The sequence below is a fragment of the Phaethon aethereus genome (assembly GCF_964289735.1).
Source record: "Phaethon aethereus genome assembly, chromosome: 6".
Lineage (NCBI taxonomy): Eukaryota > Metazoa > Chordata > Aves > Phaethontiformes > Phaethontidae > Phaethon > Phaethon aethereus.
The window spans coordinates 29,982,520-30,005,955 of record NC_138580.1 but is presented as its reverse complement, the minus strand read 5'-3'; the positions used below and the strand labels follow the sequence as shown (position 1 = coordinate 30,005,955).

General features: G+C 43.3%; 1 protein-coding gene across 1 annotated transcript in view; it reads left to right on the top strand.

The window, feature by feature from the left end:
- Nucleotides 1-23,436, top strand: part of PLEKHM3 (pleckstrin homology domain containing M3) — a gene marked incomplete at its 3' end in the record, with an annotated part of 76,977 nt that overhangs the window by 11,521 nt on the left and 42,020 nt on the right. The window contains exons 2-4 of the mRNA XM_082001323.1: nt 1,862-2,797; nt 16,875-17,020; nt 22,581-22,774. Coding sequence (XP_081857449.1) covers nt 1,862-2,797; nt 16,875-17,020; nt 22,581-22,774 — 1,276 coding nt within the window. The remainder of the gene's footprint in view (nt 1-1,861; nt 2,798-16,874; nt 17,021-22,580; nt 22,775-23,436) is intronic.

The following is a 23,436-nucleotide window of genomic DNA, read 5'->3' as shown; positions in this document are numbered from 1 at the left end:
TTCAAAAGTTGTCAGCCTGAGGGCAGAAACCAGGAGTGAAACAGCTCCTGTGCTGCTGTGGTTTGTAACGCTGTGTGTTAAGGTCAATTGGTGCTGATTTTGTTGTGACCTAATTGTGCCGGGCAGTGAATGAGGAGCTGTTCCCAGGTGGATACCTTGCTCCTGTGTCGAGAATAGCAGTCTCCAAGGGAGATGGACAACTGGAGGCAGAAACCTCTTCATTTGTGTCTGTTAATTCTGCCACTGGTTGTAAGTCAAGACCCATCACAGGTACCCTTACTGGGAAGGTGAAGTAGAAGTCCAATGGGAGAAAGAATTTGTTCCTCAGGGCTGGGTGTCGTGTTAAAGTTGGTGTTAGAGTTTAGCAGTGAATGCCACTGAATTTATACAGGGACCAACAAAAATTGCATAGAGCCACATGTCCAGCCCAAGGTGAGAAGACAACATTTGTCTGTGTTAATGGTAGCTGAAGTTGTGCGAATCAGACTGGAACAAATTTTGCACCAAAAGCTTTTTTGAAACTCAGAAATACTTTAGATAATTCCTTTTAAATTCATATCACTTTGGTGCCCAGGGTGACTTGTATGTGGCTGGTTTTCTGGGGATGAAGGAAATTGCCCTTGACTTCTCCATGGGCGGAGGTTTGTGAAGGGGTCTGCTCTGAAGCACTTGAAGTGCTGAGGCACTTGGATATATGTTTGAGCCTGGGCAGCCTCTTACTTTTCATTTTTGGTCATGCCTGCTGGTCCGGAGCCTGACTCTCATGAATCGGCAAAGCTCCTCTGTAGGGAACGGAGCTGTGCAAAACGTTTTGGTCCCAGGTTGTACTGAAATGTGGTAAGAAGCTGCTGTTGCTGGGCGCAGTTCTCCGTGCCCTTGTCCTGGGTGAGTCCAGGAGCCAGGTGCATGCCCAGGTGCTGGCAGTGGGGCGGTTCCAGCTGGTTCCGGCCGGTTCCAGCGGCCCCACTGTGAGGCACAGCTGTGCTCATCAGCCACAGGTGGGGCCTCTCTGGCAGAGTGTGTTCCAGAAAGGGCAAAGCACTGCGCTGTGTGAGGAGCAGCCCAGGGTCAGAGGAGGAGAAGGTGCTGCGGGCGCCGGGGCAGGGGTTCCCCTGCAGCCCCTGGGGAGACCATGGCGGAGCAGGTATCTCCCTGCAGCCCCATGCAGGAGAAGATGGAGATTTCCTGAAGGAACTGTGGCCATGGAGAGCTCATACAGGAGAAGGTTTATCCTGAAGGACTGCAGCACCTGGAGAGGACCCATGCTGGAGCAGAGGAAGAGGGTGAGGAGGAAGAGGAGCAGCAGAGAGGAACTGACCATGACTCCCCATTCCCCTTCCCCCTGTGTTGCTTGGGTCAGGGGGGAGGGAGAGGCGTTGTGTGTGAAAGCATGAAGTTGAGCCTGGGAAAGAGGGGGGCAGGAGGGAAGGTGGTGTTTTAATTTGTGTTTGTTTCTCACTGTTGAAATCTATTTTAATTGGCAACAGATTACTTGATAATATTGTACTCTTCTGGACTAGGTTCTGGGAGACTTGCAGTGTTTTGTTGCTCTTTCACTATTCTCCTGGATAATCTCTGGAAAATTGCTTTGTTTCTCTGTCCCTCTGTTTCCCTGCCCGCTTTTTTGTAAAGTGTTTTGGTACCTCTGGGTAAGAAAGTGCTGTATTCTTGTTGGCTCAAATGTAGAGTCACTGCTTGTGTTTGATAATTATAACCTATTGGGTGAAGGCTATTTCTGTGATCCTAACCTCCAGATATATCATGTACAGGCAGGAGAGATGTATAAGCCAGAATGACGTAGGAATTTGAAACAACTATTTCAAAAGGATTAATGGTAACATTCTTGTTTTGTTTCCTCCAGAACACAAGCCAATGTTCCCAAATATTCTGAAGAAGGGATACTTAGAAATTAGAAGAGACAATGACAGCTACTGGCAAATGTGTTACGCTGAGCTCTCCCCATACAAACTGTACCTGTATTGCTTGGACAGCAGTGGCAACCAGACTCTTCCCACCGTGTATCCACTCGTGCATTTTCAAAGGGTCACTGTTACTGGTTGCATTGAAACCAAGGTGGTGGACGCTGTCCTGTCAGACAACTCGCAGCTACAGCTGAAGGCGGAGTCCTCATGGGAGGCTTTGGACTGGGGACAGAAACTCTGGGAAGCGGTGCGTGCTTCTGTGCCTGCTTTCACGAGACAGCAGGAGAAACTGGAGAATGTGCCAAAGCCTGAAAATAACAGTGACCTTTCTCAAACCAATGGATTGTTAGAGAAGCCCATGGAGCTCTTCCTATCCGTGAACTTGACTGAAAACACTAAAGAGTACCACAATATTCTTAAGTCAGGGACTCTTTATAGGTTAACAGTCCAGAATAACTGGAAGGCATTTACTTTTGTCTTGAACAGGTCTTATCTCATGGCATTCCAGCCGGGTAGGCTTGATGAAGATCCTCTGCTGAGCTACAATGTTCATGTGTGCCTGTCAGTCCAGACAGATACTCAGGATGGCTGTGACTCTTGCTTTCAGGTCATTTTTCCTCAAGATGTCCTCCGCCTGCGTGCAGAGACCCGTCAAAGGGCCCAGGAGTGGATGGAGGCACTGAGAGCAGCAGCCAATGCTACTAGAAGTTTAACTCAGAACCCACAGGTCACGCTTAGGAACAAACCTGGAGATCGGCCCTTTGGAAACGATCTTAGAAAGAGCAAGCGCCAGTCTGTGACCACCAGCTTCCTGAGCATCCTGACCACGCTGTCTCTAGAGAGAGGGCTCACGGTTCAGAGCTTCAAGTGTGCAGGTAAGCAACCAGACTGCAGCATCTGGACCCACTCCCCTTCTGCAGGAAAAGAAAGTCACTTGGAAGAGCATGTATGTGTTTTAGCAACACACAGCCACTCCCTGCCTCTCACTATGGCCATAGACACTTTGGTGTGTTAGCTTTTCTTTGCTCTCTGTAAAATGTAGATAAAAGCCTATGGGATATTTGGGGATTCACCTGCATTTCATGAGCATTGGTGAAACATTAGATCCTGCATATGTAGCATACAGCACTACATGGGCCAGGGCTGCTGTACAGGGTGGCTGAGCTGTTTTCCTGCTTCAGGACACTGGAAAGGTGGTCCAGAATCAAAGGAATTTGAAAAGAATTTGAATTCTGGATACGATGCAACTTTCCGACTTCTAGCACTTTTGTTTCCTTTTATTAGTACGTCTCCTCCAAGTTGTTTTTGGAGCTCCATTTCAGCTCTGGGTCTTCTGGGGAGACTCCTCAAAGCATATATGCTTGCCTGAAACACTGTCATTTTGCAACTTGTGCCCTAGTACTGAGGATCAGGCATGAGTTTATCTGCTCGGTTCTCCCCTTGAGGCAGGGGTGAAAACGTGACCTTAAGCCTCTGCATCTAGTTGTACATCTCAGTTCATTTGACTGCTGACTCTACTCTGAGGCAAGAGCATGATTTTATCCCGTTTTGGAATGAAGTGACAATAGAGGGGACCTGTGTGAATGCAGTTCTTTGTCCTTTTACTTCAGCAAGGGAACCTTTGTGGATCAAATTTGGGAACTTGTGCCTAAATTGTACTCTGTGGTTGGCTTTAGTTACGTGTGCTTAGAAACTGTCAGCTGTATCAGAAACAGCTTTTCTGGAGGGTTTTCCTCTTGTTATGGGAGCTGTGAGGGTCCTGCCTCCTCCCCACTCTGCTCTGGGATGGGAGAACTGTCTGATGCGGGGGTCTCCCGCTCTGGAACCACACGCAGGGCTGGGTGGGTCCAGGACCTGCTGGCTGGTCTGAATCCCTTCCAGGTGAGACCTGAGCCACAGAAGTACTGGGTTCCCCTCAGAACTGGCTGTGGATGCACCTGGGTTAGTCCCTCTCTGATAGTCACCCACAGGTGATGTTCCTGCTCAGCTCTCCACGGTGCCTGGCACCCACCTGGTAGCTGGAGCATTGTGAAGGTTGGCCTCACTGCAGTTAATGATTTGGTCACAATATTTGGGCTTCAGTCTGGGTTCGGTTTTGTTCTTGGCCACAAACTCGTGTCACTTCAAGTCAATTTTTTCTGGGAGTAATTATGTGCCAAACTACTGCTGAAATGGAAGGTGCCTGGGTCCTGTGATAACTCTGATTATCTGAACACTAATGGACAGTGGTCATGTCTTACCTTTAAAGGTAGTTGTGAAAGCTGCGGGGAGACTGGGAATGGATCCCCAAGATGGATCCAGCCTAGTGTGTTACCCAGCAGACAGCCTTGTGAAACTCAAGAATGACAGCAGAATTAACAGCCTCATTTTAAGGCCATATCCCAGACGACATTAAAACTTTATTCCTTTCTCCTCACTTCTTTTAATTCAAAGTTCAGTAGAGGAAAGTTTTGTGATTTTCTACATCCTCTGACTGAGATCCAGGGGAGTTTCAAGTGAGTATTCCCAATGACTTCCCCAAAAATAGGATCAGGCCTTGGGATGGCAACAAAATGCATGTCTCCAATGTGAAATAGGTTTTAGTCTTGCATTATGTAGTATGGGAGCAGACTTTTCTGTGGGAAAGGGTGGATTTCCTCTCCCAAACATGGGATGATTCATCTGCACTCACTTATGTATTCCCCACAGAACTAAGGTGCACTGACCGTGTCAGGATTGCATGGAGTCCTTTCCTGTTATATGTGAGGCATTCCCAGTGCTCATGTGGTCTCCTTTTAGTCTGCAAAACTGAAGAAACACTCTTGTGCAGAGGAATGTGGGTTGTGGAGAGTCTGTAAGATGCCGGCCACTGGGACTCCCTGTACCTGAGGATGAGGATGCACGGCACTTCCTGTAGGAGTGGGCCCTTTGCCATCTGTCTGAGGCCCTTAAAGTTGGTCTTTGAGAGTCGTCTGGAACTTGTAGCTGTTACCATGGCACAAAGAAATGAATAGTTGAAATTATAACTAGGAGAAACTGGGGAAACTTGTCTGACTCAGAAAAGTTTGTGCTGATGAGACTTTGGAGGCACACCAGGAAGCTGAGACTCAATCCTTGTACCTTGCTCCCTTCAGGCAGTTTGTGCCGTTCCCTGGCGTGGGCTGCTGTTTAACCTAAGGGGCCTGCTGTTGGTAATTACAGCTTGCAGGCATTGAGAGCGGTTTTCCCCAGGGCTGCTGGGAGGGGTAAGCTTGGAAAAGGATGAGGAGGGGGAGGAAGAAAAGTTTTGCTGTGAATTCTTCAGCCATTTAGTGCAAATTCCTGTAATTACCGTCTTTGTGTCCTGTCCCAAGGCACATAATACAGCAGAAGCCTTTCCTAATTGAGACCTTACAGGAGGTACAAATCCCTCCTTTGTTCGGCCTGACAAATTAGTGCCAGAAAGTGGCAAGGTCCGAATGGGAATCAAAGGCAGGCAACACAAAGATGGAACTTAAGGCTACAGTAATAACCCTCTCTAGTCCCGCAGGGGTGGGAGGGAAGGAAAAGTAATGACCAATGAAAAATGAAGGGTTTTTGTTATAAATTCCCTTGACATGACAGCACCTCAGGGCTGCTTTATTTATTTAGGAAAAGTGATTAAATAGTAATACAACAGGGCAGACCATTGTCTCTTGAGTTACCCCCTTTCCTACAGACCCCTGCTGCCTTGGCTAATTGATTGACAATGAACCTCTGATAAAGAAGGTTGTTGGGAGGACCTGATGGGGACTATTTTTTGGTGTTTTTTTTTCTTTTCTCTTTGCAGTCTTTGTGGGGTTCCCCTCCCCATTTTTTTTTCTGTTTGAAATGCCTTCTGCATCCCTCTTTCCTTTTCTTCCTCAGTAAAAGCTTTTCAAGGGACTGCTCCCAGACAAACAGCTGACACTCACAAGCAGGTAGGGAAAGAATGTGAATGTCTGTGCCTCACTATTGACAAGTTTATCTTGGAGTCTGACTAGCACTTTTCAACTCGTGATACAAGCCAGGGCAGTGGTGTCAGATGTAGTTGGGGGCAGGGGGGACAAATGTTGATACACTGGAATCAGAAGGGCAGCTTGAAAAAAGTTTTCTTTTGCTTGATCAGCAGATACAAAAGCTTTTCTCCACATTTCTAAGTCTTTGTCTTACTGCAGAGCGCAGGACATTATTTCTCATAATTTCCAAAATGAACTAATAGGCCACTGATTAGCAGTAGAAGGCTGTATTTTTATAAACCCTTTTACCTTTGCTGCCATTATTTATATTTTTGGCTTGGAATAGCAATACATTTTGGAATGTGGGGTTAACTAGAAACTGCTGGCACTGGAACGGCAGCCTCCTCTGTCCTTTGCACATTCATATAACTGCAGGCTTGATCTTGCCATGTTGCTGGAGTACAGCAATGTTCCTGTGTGAAGTGTTTTGGGCTCTGAGCAAGACTGGCATTTGCTAGTGTTGATCTGCTCAGGTGAGACTTTCGGGGCACCTACCCCTTGTCTTCAAATGGATATGAAGTAAAGGTTGTTTGCAAGTCCAAGCTGGTAAATATCAGGATTTATGATTTGTTCTTTAAGAGGTAGGAAATGAGACATGCATCATGTTAGGATGATCTGTTGGGGGTGAGTGTGTGTTATTATTTTTTTATGTATTTATTTCACCTGGATTCAAGAGAAATCCCCAAACTGTTCATGTTCCAAATGTGGGATGAGGTGAGTTCCATCAAAACATGTGTTTGGCAAATGCAGCATCTGGCAGATGGCAGTAGCCAGTTGCAACTACTCCAGTGGCTGTCCTCTCTCCTTGTTGGGTTTTCTGCGGGCTCCTGGGAAAGGCAGGCGTTTCTCCTCGAGGAACTCTCCTGGAGGTCTGTAAGGAGCAAATGTCCCCAGCTGCCCTTCACTATTGCTATTCACTTGGCAAGTGCTTTCATGTTTCCATAGATGAGGAAGACAAATGGTCTCTGCCCTTGCCTCCTGTTTTTGCATAGCTCCTGTTCTTTTGATGTCTCCCTTCCTTTTCACCTTTAATTTTTTTCTCCCTGTCCTTTATTAAGACAAACATTTTTTCAGTGAAGTCATTTATGTCTGCCAGGAACTCGCTACTTAGACAGCTAGTCCTAATGGATGTGGGAGTTTCTGCCTTCTGCAAAATGTGCTCTACACCCTTTTGTTTGTCTGTGTGGCTTTCCTTGCTGCTTTTCTGGGGTGCCTTCTGTCTGTTCCTCCCTGCTTTCTCCATGTCTCCTCACTTGCCAAAAGGATAAATACTGCTATTAGGGCTCCACTGACTTGGTTGGCTGAGCTGAACACTAGGTGCAGAGACGCCAACAGCCCAATGGGCTATTTCCTGAGCTTGCAGCCCTGTCAAATTGAGCAGCAGGTGGAAAGCTGTTTGCTTTGAAGGAGTCATTTTGCCTCTAGTGCTGTGATCGTGTGTAGATGGGGACAATCCAGTGCAACATGCCCAGCTCATGCAGCCTCTGCTCTGGTTTGGAACCAGCCCCTACTGTGGGAAAAAGTAAAGTTCTTCTCTGCGCCCCACCCCCCCCAACACACACACACTGAAAAGGAAGTATTTTCCTAATAGCTTGCAAGACAGCAAGTGTGATTTTAAAAAATAAAAAAGGAAAAAAAAAATAGCCAGGTGCTATGTTGACTTTGTTTAACTTCTCAAAAAGCCATAGAGTTGAAACTTCCCAAATCCAGATAGCTGAAAAGCATGGGTGCTCCTTCTGTGAATTTAGCAAATACTTTGTGAACTGTCATCACACGCAGAACCCATTTGTAGCATGTCACTGAAATAAAAATACTAGGGGACAAATCTTAGCAAATTTAGCACAATACTAAAATACCAAAAGATCCTTTGGAAAGTTGTCAGTACTCTTGTCATATTTTTAGTTCCAAATAGCAATTGTTCTCACCTGTCCAGGGCTTTTAGTATTGTGCTAAGCGCTGTATGCATTTTGTGCTTGGTTTCATTTCAGTTGATCAATTTGTTCCAAAACTTTAGCAGCTTTTTGCCTTCCCTGTATTTGAAACTGTAAAATCCCCTGAGAATGTGTTCTGCACTGTAAAGGTTTTCTTGTTTAATTATCTTCACTTTAGACCATAGTCTTTGAGACTTGTATGTGACTTTCAGGCCCTGTTTCTATTCATTCAGAAGTAAGACTTCCACTGCTAACAGTGGTATTTCTAAACTCTTACTCTTTGTTAGCCAAAACCAGATGAGCAAAAAACCATTGTCCATGGCTAAATTAGTATTTGGAAAACACACCATGTCTAAAGAAGGCCACTGACTTGTTGGGGGGAAGGTTTCCGGAAAAGGGTGACTTGAATTTGTGTAGCAGGGAGTACTTAATTTACAGTGAACCTACATGTTTCAGAACACCAGGTTGCTGGTCTACAGTGCTTTGCCATGTGACAGTTCTTGTTTGGGGAAAGATCAGAAGATACTGCATGGTATCTCTTTTACTTGCTTGAGTTGCTTAAACCTGTTATCAGTGATCAGTTATGATCACAGAAGCCATTTAATCTTCAGTGGTAAGCTGGGTGAGGTCTTCAATCCAGTTTTAAGATGGCTTGACTAGGGGAAATGGCAGTGAAAACTATTAGCTTTGTATAAGCTGGGAGACACCTTCACCTTCCTGGAATCTGATTGGCACCTTCGCAGAGTGCGATTTTCCCCTTCATAGGATTTGGTTTGAAGTTGGCCTGCTGCTGCCCAGAATGGCAGTTTAGCTGAGTACTTGGCCAGTTCAGTGTCTATCCTGCACCCTGATGTGCACTTTGCAATCCTCAGCTGGTGTTTCACTGACTTCTGTGCCTCAGCCCTGCAGGTGGAACAACTGATACAAATGTCTTGGCTGATAAATCTGTATATTCCTCCTGGCAAGTTTAAGGGAAACTTGTGCTGCCTGTCTGGGGATAGGTGACCCCATCGCCCTAATCTGCCTCTGTGAACAGCTCTGCAGGTTTCAGTATGGTTTTTTTTTCCATGACAAATAAAATATTTATGCTTATTTCTTTTACTGTTACAAGCTCAGTTCTGCTGTGTGTGAGCATGTCTCTACTCTCAGCATAGGCTCTGTGTTTGTCTTTGGCTATTCCTTGTTTCTTCCTGGCTCGTGGGTGCTAGGTATTGGTTCCACTGCCCCCAAAGACCTCTTGGTTACTTGGGGGTTTTTTTGGTCCGTTTATTGTGTGAAGCCAGTCTTGATGAATATTTTGGCATAAAGTTCAAAGAAAACAATGCCAAAAACAGTGATTCTAAAAGTCCAAGTCTCACCTTTGTTGGGATGGAAAAAGCTACATCTGGGCAAAAGGAAGTGTTTTCAGGTCTGAAAACTTGAACCCTCTATGCCCAGCTCTTCTCTAGAGAACCCAGAGTTCCCCATGAACTGCATTACAAGAGACAGCTGTATTTGGTGGGCTACCATCTTTTAAATCAGTCAGACCAGCTTTTGCTAATAAAGATGTTGCCTTCATAGAAAGGGGATATCTGCACAACATTTTTTCTGCAGTTGCAGTTTATACCAGGCCACTGGTTTGGGACACAACTGTTAATTTGGTTTCCTAAGAAAACAAAGCTTATGTTATAATGCTGTTTGCCTGCAGTTTTACCCCTGCCCCATAAGATTTGAATCTACCTGACTGTTTTAACAAAATTTGACAGAGGAGAAGAGGTAGCAAAGGTGTGGGATTCTTAGAGGTTTCACAGAAGCCAACATCACAGGGAGCCCCTCTTAATGCTGCTCTGTGCGTTTGCTCAGCATCGGAGCATCCATGTGGGTGCGCAGCCTTGAGGGACAAATACAGAAGAAAAACAGCTGCTTTAGGTACGCTATCGCAAAACTAGGGCATTTGTGTGTGCTGGCAGGGCTCTGCTCCTCTTCTGTCACGTGCCAAAGCAGTGTGTTATTGGCAGACCTGTTACATGTGGGTCAGACCAGGGGGAATGTAAAAGAAGTTACAGAACAAACCACAGGCCAGCTGGTGGGAAGGTTTCAGGTTCTGAGTTGGGCCTTCTGCAACATCAATAGACTCTGATACATACCTGTGCTGCGTAAATCTGAATACTGCATATACCGAAGGTATATGTGTAGTGATGTGTGACCAAGAAGAAATTCAGCCAGATAGCTTTGGCAAAAATTATATAACCACGCTTACTGCACAGTTGTTCCTCATGTTAAAAGGGAGGTACAAAACTAGCTGTGCATTCAAACAGAAACAGAACTGATTATTTCTAGATATGTTAATAGTTGTTGTATCGAGTAAATGAAACTTAGCAAACAAGGTAGCCTTCAGTGTAAGTAAATGAGTGGTGCAGGTGTAAAAGGTCTTCAAACTGACTGCGGAGCAGAAATGAAAACTGAGTTAAGTAGAGACTCTTTTTGCGAAATGACCTGGCCACAGCTGAGGACACTGGCAACAGCACTTGCTCTTATCACACAAATGGCTGGCCTGCTGTTTGCTCTGGTCTCTTGTCTACCTTCTTGGTCTATAAAATCAAGTATTAGTGTAGTCAACTGTAGGAATGGGAATACCATTATTATGCTCAAATTATCTACTTACTCCTACCTGGCAAACTTCGAGGGCTGGCCGAGAGAGTGTGTTCAGTTCCCATCCCTGACTAAAGAGCTGGTGAATTACTGCATCCTGCCAATAAGTCATTCTATAGGAGCGCCCATTCTCTTCTGTCAGGCAGTGCTTCAGAGTCTCAGCAAAGCACCAGATATTGCAGAGAATAATCCTGTAAGGGCATGGGGGAAAGAATAGCAAATTAGCTTGAGGTGTATAGTATTCTTCCTCAGCGCTGCTGTTCTGGGAATGGGGAGGAAGGAATTGAAAGGGTGCATGAGGAGAATGCAAACTGGCCATGCGTTAAAGAATTCACAAACTATAACTGTGTGCGAAGCGTGTCTTTATAGTTGTTTATAATTCCCTTGGAGCAAGTTCTCTGGGAAGAATGGCATCTCAGCCCTCCTCAGCATTTGACACTAAAGGTAAAAGAATCTGTATTCTGGTGAAATTCAAGTGGGGAAATCCACACAAGTAAAAAGCTGATTTCCAAAAGTATAGTTTTAGTTGCAGCTGTTTGGCACACAGCTAGTATTTTTTCATCCTGATTTATTGATGAAATTTTATTATTGACTTAGATATGCAAAGTGTGAGCTTACACTTTGACATTTATGTTTTTTCAGTGTTACATTTGCAGGCTTAACTACTATTAGTTTTATTGGGAAGGCAGAATTTAGCTATGTAACCTGCAGCATGCGTGTATGCTATCTTCTACAAAGGATAACACAAACATGCAGAATGTTGTGTATGCACGTATATGTGCTATCACCTGGCTTGTTTCCATCAGTGATTTTTTTTTTTTTCTTGATTGCTCATCTTCTTGGAGAGGGTCACAGCTCTTGTGTTCAGCATGAGTGACGTAAAGGGTGTTGTTTACTTCATCTACCCCTAGCAGTCTAAATATTGGATGTCTAGCTAATCCTGTCTTCACTGATGGGAAGAAAACCTAGGTGCCTAGCGGATCATTCATCTCATCTGCCTTAGAGAGATGCTCTGCGGCAGCGTGCCTGTGAGACATCGTTAGTAAGATGGGATGGGTCGCTCTCTGCAGTGGCCTGTCTCCCAAGACCAGGCTAGAACCTGTAGCCAGCAAGCCTAGTCTGGATAGGCTAAGTTAGCTGAGCTGGTTTCTGTGAGACAGGAAAGACAGGACTATGCATTATATCTTCAAATGGCACTAATGAAGATGGGAAGGGCTTAGTCCTGAGCTCCAGCTAGTAGTCAAGGTTTCCATTGACTCACAACAGTTGGTCCATCCTTTGGAGTCTATTTAAAAAAAAATCGAGTCTGGGAGTTGGGGACTAGTGAACCCTTCCTTAATTTCTGGAGAAGCTGATCTAGATTATAATTAAAGTGGGATCTGTACCTTGCTGACATAAATAATGTGGGATTTGTATGTTGCTTAGATAATTATAACTGGACAGGGTCAAGCCCACATGGCTTCAACAGGGAATTTTTTCTGCCTTTAAACTGTTAAGGTTTTGTTGGGAAAAGGACAAAGTATAATGCAAATTCAAACCTAGGTAGGCATGAGGGAGAGCTGAGCTGGGTTGTTAGCGTGTCCTCCTCATGAGTTTGTTTTTTCCCATGGTGGAGTGAATTGGAATAGATGCACAGAAACACAAGGCCAGCAACCAAAGTAAATTCTCACCTTCTCTTTCTGTTTGTGCTGAGCAGCTAGAGCAATGTTGTATGTCTGATCTAACACTCCGAAAATTTGTTGCTGTGCTCCTTCTTCTTAGTGTATTTTATGGCTTTATCAAGCTGAAAGCCTTTTGAAGTCTGTGGGTCATTTTCTTTTCTTCATATTGAATGTTGTTTCTAAATGAATTAGCTTCTAAGCTAATCTGTCACAAATTTAATTATGGTACACAATCACAAGGCAGTTGCTTTTTTCTGGTACTGAGCAAGGAACTTTATTGAATAAGGAAAACAGTTGTGTACTTAATTCTAGTTTGGTTTTCCACTTTCACTGTGGAACTACTCTAGTCTTTTCTAGATTAAAGATTAAAGAAAAAAGCATCTAGGTAAAAAGAATAGTTGTGTGTCTTCCTTGACTGTAAGAGTATGCAACACCCTGAAAGTGGCAGAAGTGGTGTTTTCCATACTTTGCAGAAGAGGAATTATATTCAGGTGTCTTGGATTCTTCCTTCATACTGTCCTCACCACGACCTTAAGACAAGGAGAGAGACTTGTTATAACTTTTTAACCTCATCTTCCTGTACTTCTTTCCTCACAGTCTTAGCACTTGGAGATGAGCCTCTTGATGTTGATACTCCTGCTCTGCTCACTGATATGTTGTTGAAAGAGGTTCATCTGTGCCCAGCAGCACTTTCTTGCTGCTATTTTTTCTAACCCCTCTTTTCTTTGCTTGACTCCAAGGCTTTTTTTTAATTGTATTTTCTGTGATGAAAGGTTTGGGATTATTCTTTCCCTCTCTTTGCTAACAGTATACCTACAGCTACACTTCTTTCCTCTGTAGCTTGCTCTATAACATCCTTTAGGTAGGGATGATTTGGGGTAATAGTAAATACCTCAGTATTCTCCTTGCTCTAGGCTCAGGGTTTGCCAGACCTTTGTACAGATGTTATACAGATAATATTCTGTGTGAGCATTAGGAATAGGTAGGAGAAGCCTGGTGAAATTTGTGCTGCTTTTTCCCCCCATCCTCCAGAAGGTGCTTTCTCTAGCTATAGTCAAATAAGTATTTTCTCTGCAAACATGAAGTGGTTCCTTCCCCCACCCTAAACTATCTGTTGAGTTGTGTTATCGATCTCTGAAGTGGTCAGCTACATTTGACTAGCTTGCTGGGAGATGTGCTCAAGATTTTAAAGTCAGGAGTCAGTACTGCCTTTGCTTCTGGTGAACATGATTGCCAGTTTATGTACCTGAACGTCCAGGTGCAGGATTTCCAAGGGCATTAAGCCAGAAGCTGTTCCTTCTTCCTCTTCTTTCTGTCTCACTTTTGCTCTTTTCTTTTTCCATCTTAAAAAAAACAAAGTAGCATAAGTGGTCTATGCCACAGAAATATGTTTGTCACACTACATCACTTTGAACTGCATAACATCAAAGAAAATCAGTGCTTTGATAACTTGATTTGAAAGGATTGTAGAAATAGCCATCATTATGAATCACAACAGATAGGAATGGAAAAGATGGTGATTTTCAAACAGCAAAGCTTGTGAAGTAAGGGAAAATGTAAGGTAGGTGCCAGTGCCACATTCTCATCTAAAATACCCCATCCTTACAGCTGTTATGTAGCTTTGCAGAATATGATTTTCTTTAGAATATGAAGAGGAATGAGAAATACTCTGTGGAAAAATGTGTTTCTAAGGAACAAGCAAACAAACGTGGGCTCAGAGAAGGGCTGGAATAATGGAGAAAGCAATGCATGCTCTTTGGGTAAGAACTTCTTCCACTGTCTCCTCTTTATAAAACCACCCTTCCCCAAGATGAGTAAGTGTTGGCTAGTGGGGAATATTTGTAAAGGTTTCAATGGCATTGAGTTAGGAGACTTCAGTCTCATTCAGACACAGCTTTACCACTAGTACTTCATCAGCTGGTCCAAACACATTGAGCTAGAAAATACTACATGTCATTTAGCAATATCTGTTTCATCCAATGTGAGATGATGGCTGTATGTAATGAACGATAAAGTTGGAGCCAGTTGAAGTATAAAGATGGATGTTTCAGTGCTTTTTCAGTAATAGGAAATTCAGAGGCAACTAGTGAGGAGAAAGATTCAGACCATTCACTTCTTTTAGCAAGGCTGGCACAGAAGAACGTGAGGTATTGCTAACACAAACATCTCTGAGGGCTTGTTCCCATTTAACTTGGGAAAGCGGAATGTTCTCTTTCACAGATTCCTTCCTCTTGCTCCATGAGGAAAGGAGTGGGCATACTTCTCTGTTTCCTTAACAGAGGAGCAAGATTTACCTCTGATGTACTTTTAAAAACGTGGGCTCCATAGCAACAGTGTGATAACTACCTTCTGCAAGCATTGTCCAGGGCTACAAGTCAGATGAATGTCATGTCAGACAAACACGACTGGTATTTCATGTCTTGTCAGATGTTCAAAACCTTCACCTTTATGTATGAATGCATTTTAAAAATTGGAAGAATAGTTCTATAAATACTACAGAGCGCTGATAGTGAGCTTACTACCAGGACTGCCTGCTGACTTCATCTGTAATAGCATAGTGGAGCAGGACTGCATAGAAACTCTTTTAACTTACTAGTTACGAAACTGCTTTTTTTAAAAAAGAAAAGAACGCGGAAGTTAAGACGGGAAAATGTGTGCTTTGCACTGAGGGAAATATGAAGTTCTTGGCTCCTAAGTTCTGATCCCAAGCCACAGTCATAGGTCATCTTTTTTTGTAACACGCTGATGAATTACTTCAATTGACTTTACCCTTATAAAAGGCATACCTGCATTCTTTCTGTCTGAAAAATATTGCTTTGCAAAATATTCTGCTAATATTTACCATACAAAAATTATTTCTACAATGATAATAGTTTACAGTCATAATGTTTTGGTTTTCTGTTTGCTTATTAGCTAAGATGAGATCACATTTTTGCATTATATATGTTGAGTAATACCATTTGAGAGATGTGGTTATACTTAGGCTCTGACGTTTTGAATGGTAAAGGAGGAGACATTAACATAAGTATCTCTTTCATCAACTGACCTGTTTATATATTTACCTTTTTCAAGAAACTGCATATCCGCACTTCAAAAAAAAAAAAAAAAAGGCAGTGAGAGAGAGAGGTGGAGGCAGGACAGGTCTCACACTGATTCACTTGGTAGTGTGTATTGCAGAGAATCAATGGTCAAATGGCTCTGGAGTGTGGAAGAGGAGAAAAATGAACTAATTGTGTTGGTCAGGTTATTCTAATTATTTTGATTAGAGCAGAGGGGACATGGTAGCATTAGCTGATGGGGAGAAGGAGGAGTTCGATTTATGCCTAGAGTAGTTGAACTGCAATTTCTCCTCAAGTCAGGGTAACTTCTACTGGGGGGAAAAAAGATGCCTTCAGTGGGAGAAGTTACATAATTACACTAAATAAAATCAGTTATACTGATATAACTATAAGATAAAAACAGTCAGTCAGTTGACTTTGGCCTGAAAAACTCTGTTTAACCAATACTTTTGCTGTAAAAATGATGTACAAGGATTCTGCTAATCAACATTACTAATCAGCTCCAGCAGAGACCGTCTGAGCATGCAGCACATGTCGGCGTGGGGCTCTGGTGCTAATCGTGTCTGTAGCCGTAAACGTCATATGGGGACACTAGCATTTGAAGGAAAAGCAGAAATACTGTCATGTGTGCTGTGTCAAAGAGGTGTTAATAACAACCACAGACATCTCATTATATCTTATCCAAACACTTTTAGCCTCGCTTCCTGAGCAGGTTGTTTAATGTGACTGTGCTGTCAGTCTTCAACCCTCCACTCTAATGTTATTTGAACCGGTTGGCTCATTTTAGCCACAGTTGAGAGAAAAACAGAGGTGTCTAATGCATTGAGTTTCTGTGTGTTTTTGTGAAAACAGGTGGTCAGGTGAAGGAGAGCTCTGCATTAGTTCTTTCCAACTAAAGCAGCAGCTTTTGACTACATTGTTTTACCATAGGGATTCCACACAAGAGGGCATGGGAAGTGGCAAGGGATCCAGCTGTGAAAAAGTTATCAGGCAGACCTCAGACCTCGTAAGACACAGGGTAATTCAAACGTAAGGAAAAAAAAAACCTGCAGGAAACTGAGCTCTGTCTCACTACTGCTAGTCATGAACTACTTGTTCTCAGTGCGACTACTGTTCACAGTTGTTATTCATGGTCTAACAGGTAGGATTCAGCCACAGTCTTGGCTGTGCTAATTCTGTAGCTGAATCCTACCTGCCAAGTTGGCATCCCTTCTGGCTGGCAACAGGAGCTGGCTTGCGCTCCTCCAGGCAGCCAGTGCTGGCCCATTCTGTAGTTGGGAAAATGGGAGCTCTGTGGAGCGAGCGCACAGAATTTCTGTGGTCTGAGGTTTTCTGTCTAGGCTTCAGGTCATGGTTTTCAGATGGCCATGGCTTTTAAATGCTCAGTGTCTCAAAGTTGGTCTTCTACCCTTGTTTCTTGAGAATTGCTAAGTATCCTTGACTGTGCTCTGAACTCTGTTGTAGATGCCCAAGTTAGTGTATGCTTCTTCAGCGCTAGTCCAAGAATACTGATATTTATTCTTCTATTTTTAGGGAATGAGAAATGGCTCATGGACAAAATAAATAAAGTTTAAAAAGGGTCTCAGATAGGGAAATAAGTACTTTTCTTACTGCATCCGGAGTGTGTATCTCTGGCATGGTGTACAAACCCAGACTTTTCCTCTCTCTTCTCCAGGCTGTCAACGCTCCATAGGCTTGTCCAATGGGAAAGCCAAGGTGTGCAGCTACAGTGGATGGTATTACTGCAGCACCTGCCACGTGGATGACAGCTTCCTCATCCCTGCACGGCTGGTTCATAACTGGGACACTTCCAAGTACAAGGTAATCTACCTGCAGGTTGCCTACCAGCAAGTGAACCAAATTGCTCTTTAGATAGAAACACAGACATTGCAACAGGTTGAAGGCTACAGGCATTGACTGCTAATACTGTTGTCTTTGTCCCTCGTGCCAGATTGAACCATGCTCTCACAATAACACAGATGTTTTCATCACAATTTCCTTAGCCAGGCCTAAGGTGTTCTGCCACAGGAGCAGCTGTGCTTCTCTTTCTTGGTGGCATCTTTTCCATCATTGCTTATCTGGTTGTTCAAGAGACAAGGAGGGACAGAACACTGAAACTTCTTTTTTAGCTGTAGTCTTTGCAGTTACTGGGCTCTTGAGGAGGACCTGTTTCGTGAGCACTAGAGACAATGGATTGGCACTGCTTGGTGATGGATGCTAAAATTGTGGAAATGCCCACAGGAAACTGGCAGACCCAAACATAGTGTTTGCAAGACCCAGTATGTCCTGTCTCTTGGCACAAACATTTTGAGGACACTAGAAGGACATTGCTATAGCACTTGTTTGGACCAAGGCAGCTGAAAGTAACACAACGAGAAAATTCTACGGTTGGTCACTTGCCACCCAAGCAGCTTTTTTAAGACTTCAGTAATCTGCTATTTGCTGCTGTCTTGGTGGCCAGTTGCTAGATCAGGGAAACTGATTATATGCCTCAAAGCATTATGCCAGCAAACACAGTAGCAGTTTTGTTTTGCCATCTCGAGGAGCATATGCTGAAACTATAGCAAACTCGTAAGGAATCCAGACCATGCTAGAGCTTCAGACCTAGCAGCCACTGTTAGGAGAAGCTGTTTGATGTTTTGTGTCTGCAAATATTATTATTATGGTCTATTTGAAAACAAAAAAAATAACCAGTAAATGGCCTATTAGAGGAAAAGCAGCTCGCTTGAAGAAGAAAATTTGTCAGACGGGGAGATTATTAAAAGGTAGCCAGAGCCTGCAATCAGGAAAATTATAGTCTTGTGCCATGAAATGCAAGTTTGTGCAGAGTTACAAAGCTCCTACGTGTGGATACAAAAGCCCCTCCCTTTTCTAGAAGCTAGGAATAAATATTTAAGAGTTTGTTCTTTGGATGCTTTTACCAAGGACTAAACTTGATAGCTCACGGTAGTATAGGTAGCCCTGATATGGGGCAAGTAGATGCTAAGGCAAAGACCTCATATCAAGCCGTCAGTAATACTACCAAGAAAATAAATTGTTCTGTTTTCTAAACCTGCAGGCTAAAAACTATGTTCTGTGCTCTGTTTCCTGTGGTCTTGGTACAGGCAGCCAAAGCACAAAAGGAAATGGGACTTTTAATCTTAAGCATTCTTTGGAAACTTAATCTACGGTAATCTAAGTATAATAGCGAGAAGTTACCAATTTGCACTTTTTGGAGACAGGCAGAATAGCTATGAGGTGTCTTGGGAGCACAAGCAAGTTCTGTGCAGATGCTTTACCAGTCTCTGTGACAAAGTGCTCGGAGAGGTGGATTTAAGAAAGGAACACCATCCCTTAGGTACGAAAACATTACAACATCCCCAACTATCAGAGCAGAAACTAAGGCAGGGAGGGAAGGTGAAGAGGACATTGTGGCAGTGTGACAACTGAGCTGAGATCACTGGGTGTATCTCCTCAACTCCGTCCCATCCATGTATACCATTAAAATAACAAGTATTGTGAAATCTTTGGGGTTTTCCTCTTTCTGTTAAATTCTGCATACATGTGCTTTTATTTCTGTCCCTGCTGTACCTTCATGGGAACTAAGTAGTACTTTTCTGAGGTAGAGCACATATTGCCTGCACTTTTACATCTGCATCTCCTTTCTCCAGTCACAGATAAGGTCTGATGTTTATTTCTTCTGTATGGTCTAAAAGGCAACTTAGCGCTGGCTGCTGCACTTTATAGTTACAATGAAACTGCATGATTCCTTAGTAGTCCATTGATTAAATGTGCTGATTTGGCAAAGACAGATATCTTGTCCTAGTTCCTTGAGGTGACCTTGGTAGTAATAATTTTCTTTGGACTCATTTTAAAGGAAGATTACTTAATTTGTCAGCATTTCACCTCCCATTATTGGCCAGTGCGCCCACACAAAGCTGTGCAACAACATCCCAAAATGAAGCTAAACAACAGAGCTTTTCCTAAATGCACAGCCCTGCCCCTCACGGGTAGTGCAGCAAGGCCTGAAAGTGGAGTTGCTGCGGTGGGTGACTTGCTCCTTGCCAGACTCGTAGCATACCCCGGACAGGAAGTAAGCACATACCACATTTGATTGACAGAACTGAAACAGGGCTTCAGTCCTCAGAAGCTTCTTCACATGGTCTGAAACGTGTCTGTCAGTCCAGTAAAAGGAAGGAAAGTGAATGAAGAGTTTGAAAACCTGCACTCCTTCCCACTGCCACCTTTCCCCTGCTTCTGCAGGGGTTTCTGGGGTCTGTCCTATCAGTCTCTGGCAGAGCAAGCACCAAGAGTTACTCTAGGACATGAGCTTTTATGATGATACAATGTAATTGCACATGTTTCTCTTTTATGTTTCATGAACCCTTAAACACCTGAACAGCAGCTGTAAACTGTTGCATCAATGAAGTAAGTTTTGCAAATGGAGAGGTCCTTGTCTGCTTTTGGCAAGGTAGGTCATGAAGAAACAGGAGAGGTAGAAATCTGTAGAGTTGTGTCTTCCCATAACCAGGATCTTGAAAAACAACAATGCACTTAACACCTGAAAGCATATGTGTAGGAAAAGAAAAAGCCCCTTCACTGAAATAAAAGTTCTTTGAAAGAACTTGGCAGTTAGGCATGTTTCTTCTGTCATAACCAAAGCAGTTCAGTCCCCAGGTTTACTTTTTCCCCCCCCGACTCCCCACTGTTTTTATATTTGTGTTTTTCATGGGTTTGTGTGAAGGGAAAAGAGGCAATCTTGTGAACATCCTTTCTTCCTTTTACTTAGGCCCACTGTTTTCCCTGTTTGCATGCAAAAACCAGTAAGTATTGCAGTTTGGTTCAGGTGGCTTGCAGCCTGCACAAAATGCCAGACAAACATAATAGGAAATTAACTCCCAGTGCCAGAAGGCTTCAAGGGAGGCTAAGTTCTGGTAGATTGGATTCTGAACTGTAGGTTTGCAGCCTTTAGAAAAGAAAGGTCTGGAGATGTTAGCATCCATCCTTGTCTGACATTTAAAGCTAAAATCCTGTTGCACTTAGCACCTTCTCACTCCATCTGGCTTATTAAATAGGATTATCTAGTCTTCCCAGTAAAATTGGGGGAATGTGAGTATGCTAGTATGTGTACTAGGATATCTGCTGGGAGCAAGCTGAATTGTTATGACTCCTGACCCTTCCCACTATGAGACTGCATTTCAGTTACTTCCTGTAACTTTGCTGTGGTTGGCAATGTGAGTTAATGTTTTAAATGACCTGTGTGCCTGTGTCAGGCATGCAGAGTGAACCGACACCTACTTGTCAGCAGTGATGCTGGGCAAAGCTACTTTTCCTGCAGTCAGCACTCCACAGGTACACTGCATTGGCAAGGAGAGAGGAAGATTTGCTTTGCTCCTCTCTCCTCAAAGGCTGCATTCAGACTATGCAGAACCAGAGCCACACAGTAATACTTTGTCATCATAGTGCACATTGCAGAGTCATTCAGGTTACCTCAATTCTGGCATTTTTTTGTTTCTGTACTCATAGCGCTGCGGCCTCAGGGGGGTTGCGCCATACAGGGTACAAGTGTGCAGTCGTGGGTGTGGTACTTGGACAGTAATTGCCCTCTGGTCTCTGAGGCAGCAGGGCAGGTGGATGAGGAGCCCATAGCTTCAGCAGGGCTTTAAAGCAAGGAAGTAAGACTACAAAGAGTACTGGGCACCAGGTCCTCCTGGTGGGAGGTGTAGGTCACTGTACCAAGCATTCATATGCCTCCTAGGGAATCACTGAATATGTGGCTTAATTTGTCCGTCGGTGGAGGAGGAATAATATTTACTATAGATACAGCAGTTGTCAGGGGATTGCTGAGATACTACAGACAAATAGTTTAAAGTTTGTAAAAGCAGGTTGTTTAACTGCAGCCTCTTCTGTGCACTGCAGTTAGCATGTCTAATAAAACATCAACACTGCTACTATTAGAAAACTTGACATATTTGGGGTTTGTAGAGTTTGGTTCTACAAAATCCAAGTTGCCTGTGTTGCTCCTTACATAGCATGTTACCTCTGCTTCCATTCAGACAGCACAATTCCTTGTATGTGCATTATTAAAAAAAAAAAAAAGTGGGGTGTTTAATACAAATAGGTGAGATATTTAATACAGTTTCAGGGCCTGGCAAGCCTTTGCAATTATAGTTTGCTGTATTTAAAATTACACGCTGTATTATCTGTGTAGTTATTTTTGGGAAGGCTGGCCTCGGTATTATTTCTTACATTTTTATTATGCATTGTGAAAAGGTTACATTTTCGGCTAGCTAGTGGCTCCTGTAGCTAGTAACTTGTGCTGGTTTTGGAAGTGATGCTCTTTATAAGGGTGTGTATTGCTTTTCCCTACTTCCTACCTTACAGCACCAGAAGGGAAGTAACATCCTAAACCTCAAGAGGCAATGGTGTGCCCTTTCTCCTTTTGTTAGCTTAATTCATCCTGCCCTCGACTCAGTGTAAACACTGATTTAAAGGTCCAGGAGGACTAACTGAATTGTGGAATGAATAGTATTTCTGTAGCATTTCAAGTGATTTGCAGCTCATTTCAGATAATCCCATGTTCTCTTTTCCAGCTGTGATAAAATGCAGAAATAAGGAATGAGAGGGAATTTGGCCTACTCACCTCAGAAACAGGAGTATCTTTTCTAGTGGGAACAAAAATCCCATTAATTTATCAAGATTACAGTAGCTCTTTGCAGGTGGAGATAGAACAGAGCAGTATCATGAAAAAGGCATAAGAAAAATTTCTTGCAGATGAAACACTGGGAGTAATACCAGTAAAATTCAGCTTTATTTATCTGTATTTAAAAAAAACACAACAACTTGATAGATGTGCTTCTGATTATTTTATTTTTACATAATTTTAACCATACTGGCTGAACATGAAGCAAAAGGGAGTGGTACTTTACACTGGAGTTCTATACCCTGGGATAGTACAATGTGATTGGCTTTGCAGCGTGCGTGTGTTTCCTTTTCTGATGTTGTGCTTTTGCACTTATCTAGTCACTTTCTTCTTGCCAAAAAGAAAATGGCAAACAAACAGAAAAATATTAACAGGGAACAAACTTGGTAATCAGTTTTTAGACCTGAAAAACATCTAGTAAGCTATGTTACCCTGCAGTGAAAACCTGTGTGGCTACAACTATCGCTGTACTTCAGGTAAGTAAGCAATTATCTCATACACTCAACTTTGATGGGCTTGATGAAATTTGACTTGGCTATAAGCAGAGACAGTTGGATCTTCCTCAGCTCTGTCTTCATCTGTAATTGGTAATAGAGTAAGTTTTCAGATGCAGAGAATAGCTGACATATCACAGAGGGGAAGATCTGCTTAAAAAGAGTTGGGAGGAAAGCCTAGCTAAACTGGTGCTTTATTTTTCAGGTATCAAAGCAAGCCAAAGAGTTCCTGGAATATGTTTATGAGGAACCATTGATTGATATCCAGCAGGAAAATCCCATGTTGTACAAGCATGTCGAACCTCTGGCAACTGTTGTCCGCCTCAGACAGCAGCTAAAATCTCTCCGAGCCTATTTATTCAGCTGCAGAGCAGCAGTGGCTGAAGATCTGCGTAGAAGGTAAAGAAGCACAGACAACATACAGCACAAGGATGTAGCTTCCTTGTTATGTTGCTTTTCTCCTTTTTTTTTTTTTTTTCCTCACAATCTAGTCCTGAAGATGTTACCCATTTAGAAAGATGTTGTGCTTGTTTCTGACTTCCCTGAGCATCTGGGTTATCTACTGCCAAAGAAAATGGTTTTATAGGGTCTGAGTATCTAAAGTTGTTATTGACAACTATTAGCCCAGGGGTGGCACACTGTGGTGAGCATCTTTTACTCCTCCTCAGGCTTCCTGGCTCTGTGTATTTTCAGTCAGGTGTGATACCTCATGCTCCCTGCCATGTGGTAGCCACTATTGGGACATTTGAAACACCTCACAGTATGGCAAAGCATGAGAGGCCACAGTCAACCACCTGTCCAGCGCTTCTGCCCTCTTCTGTGATACGATCTCGCAGAAAGGCAGAGGCCAGATGTAGTCCCCTGGTACATGACCCAGCATATAATTTATATGACACTGGAGCAGTTGTGCTGTTGCTCAGCCACTATCTTTTACATCCATGACATGGCTGTGCTGAGTATTTTGTTATTGGAAGACACATGGTCACAACACAACAGAAAGTGTTTCATATTGAGTTTTCTGTGGTAGAAACGGTAGTTTTATAAAAAGTGAACTTCATTTT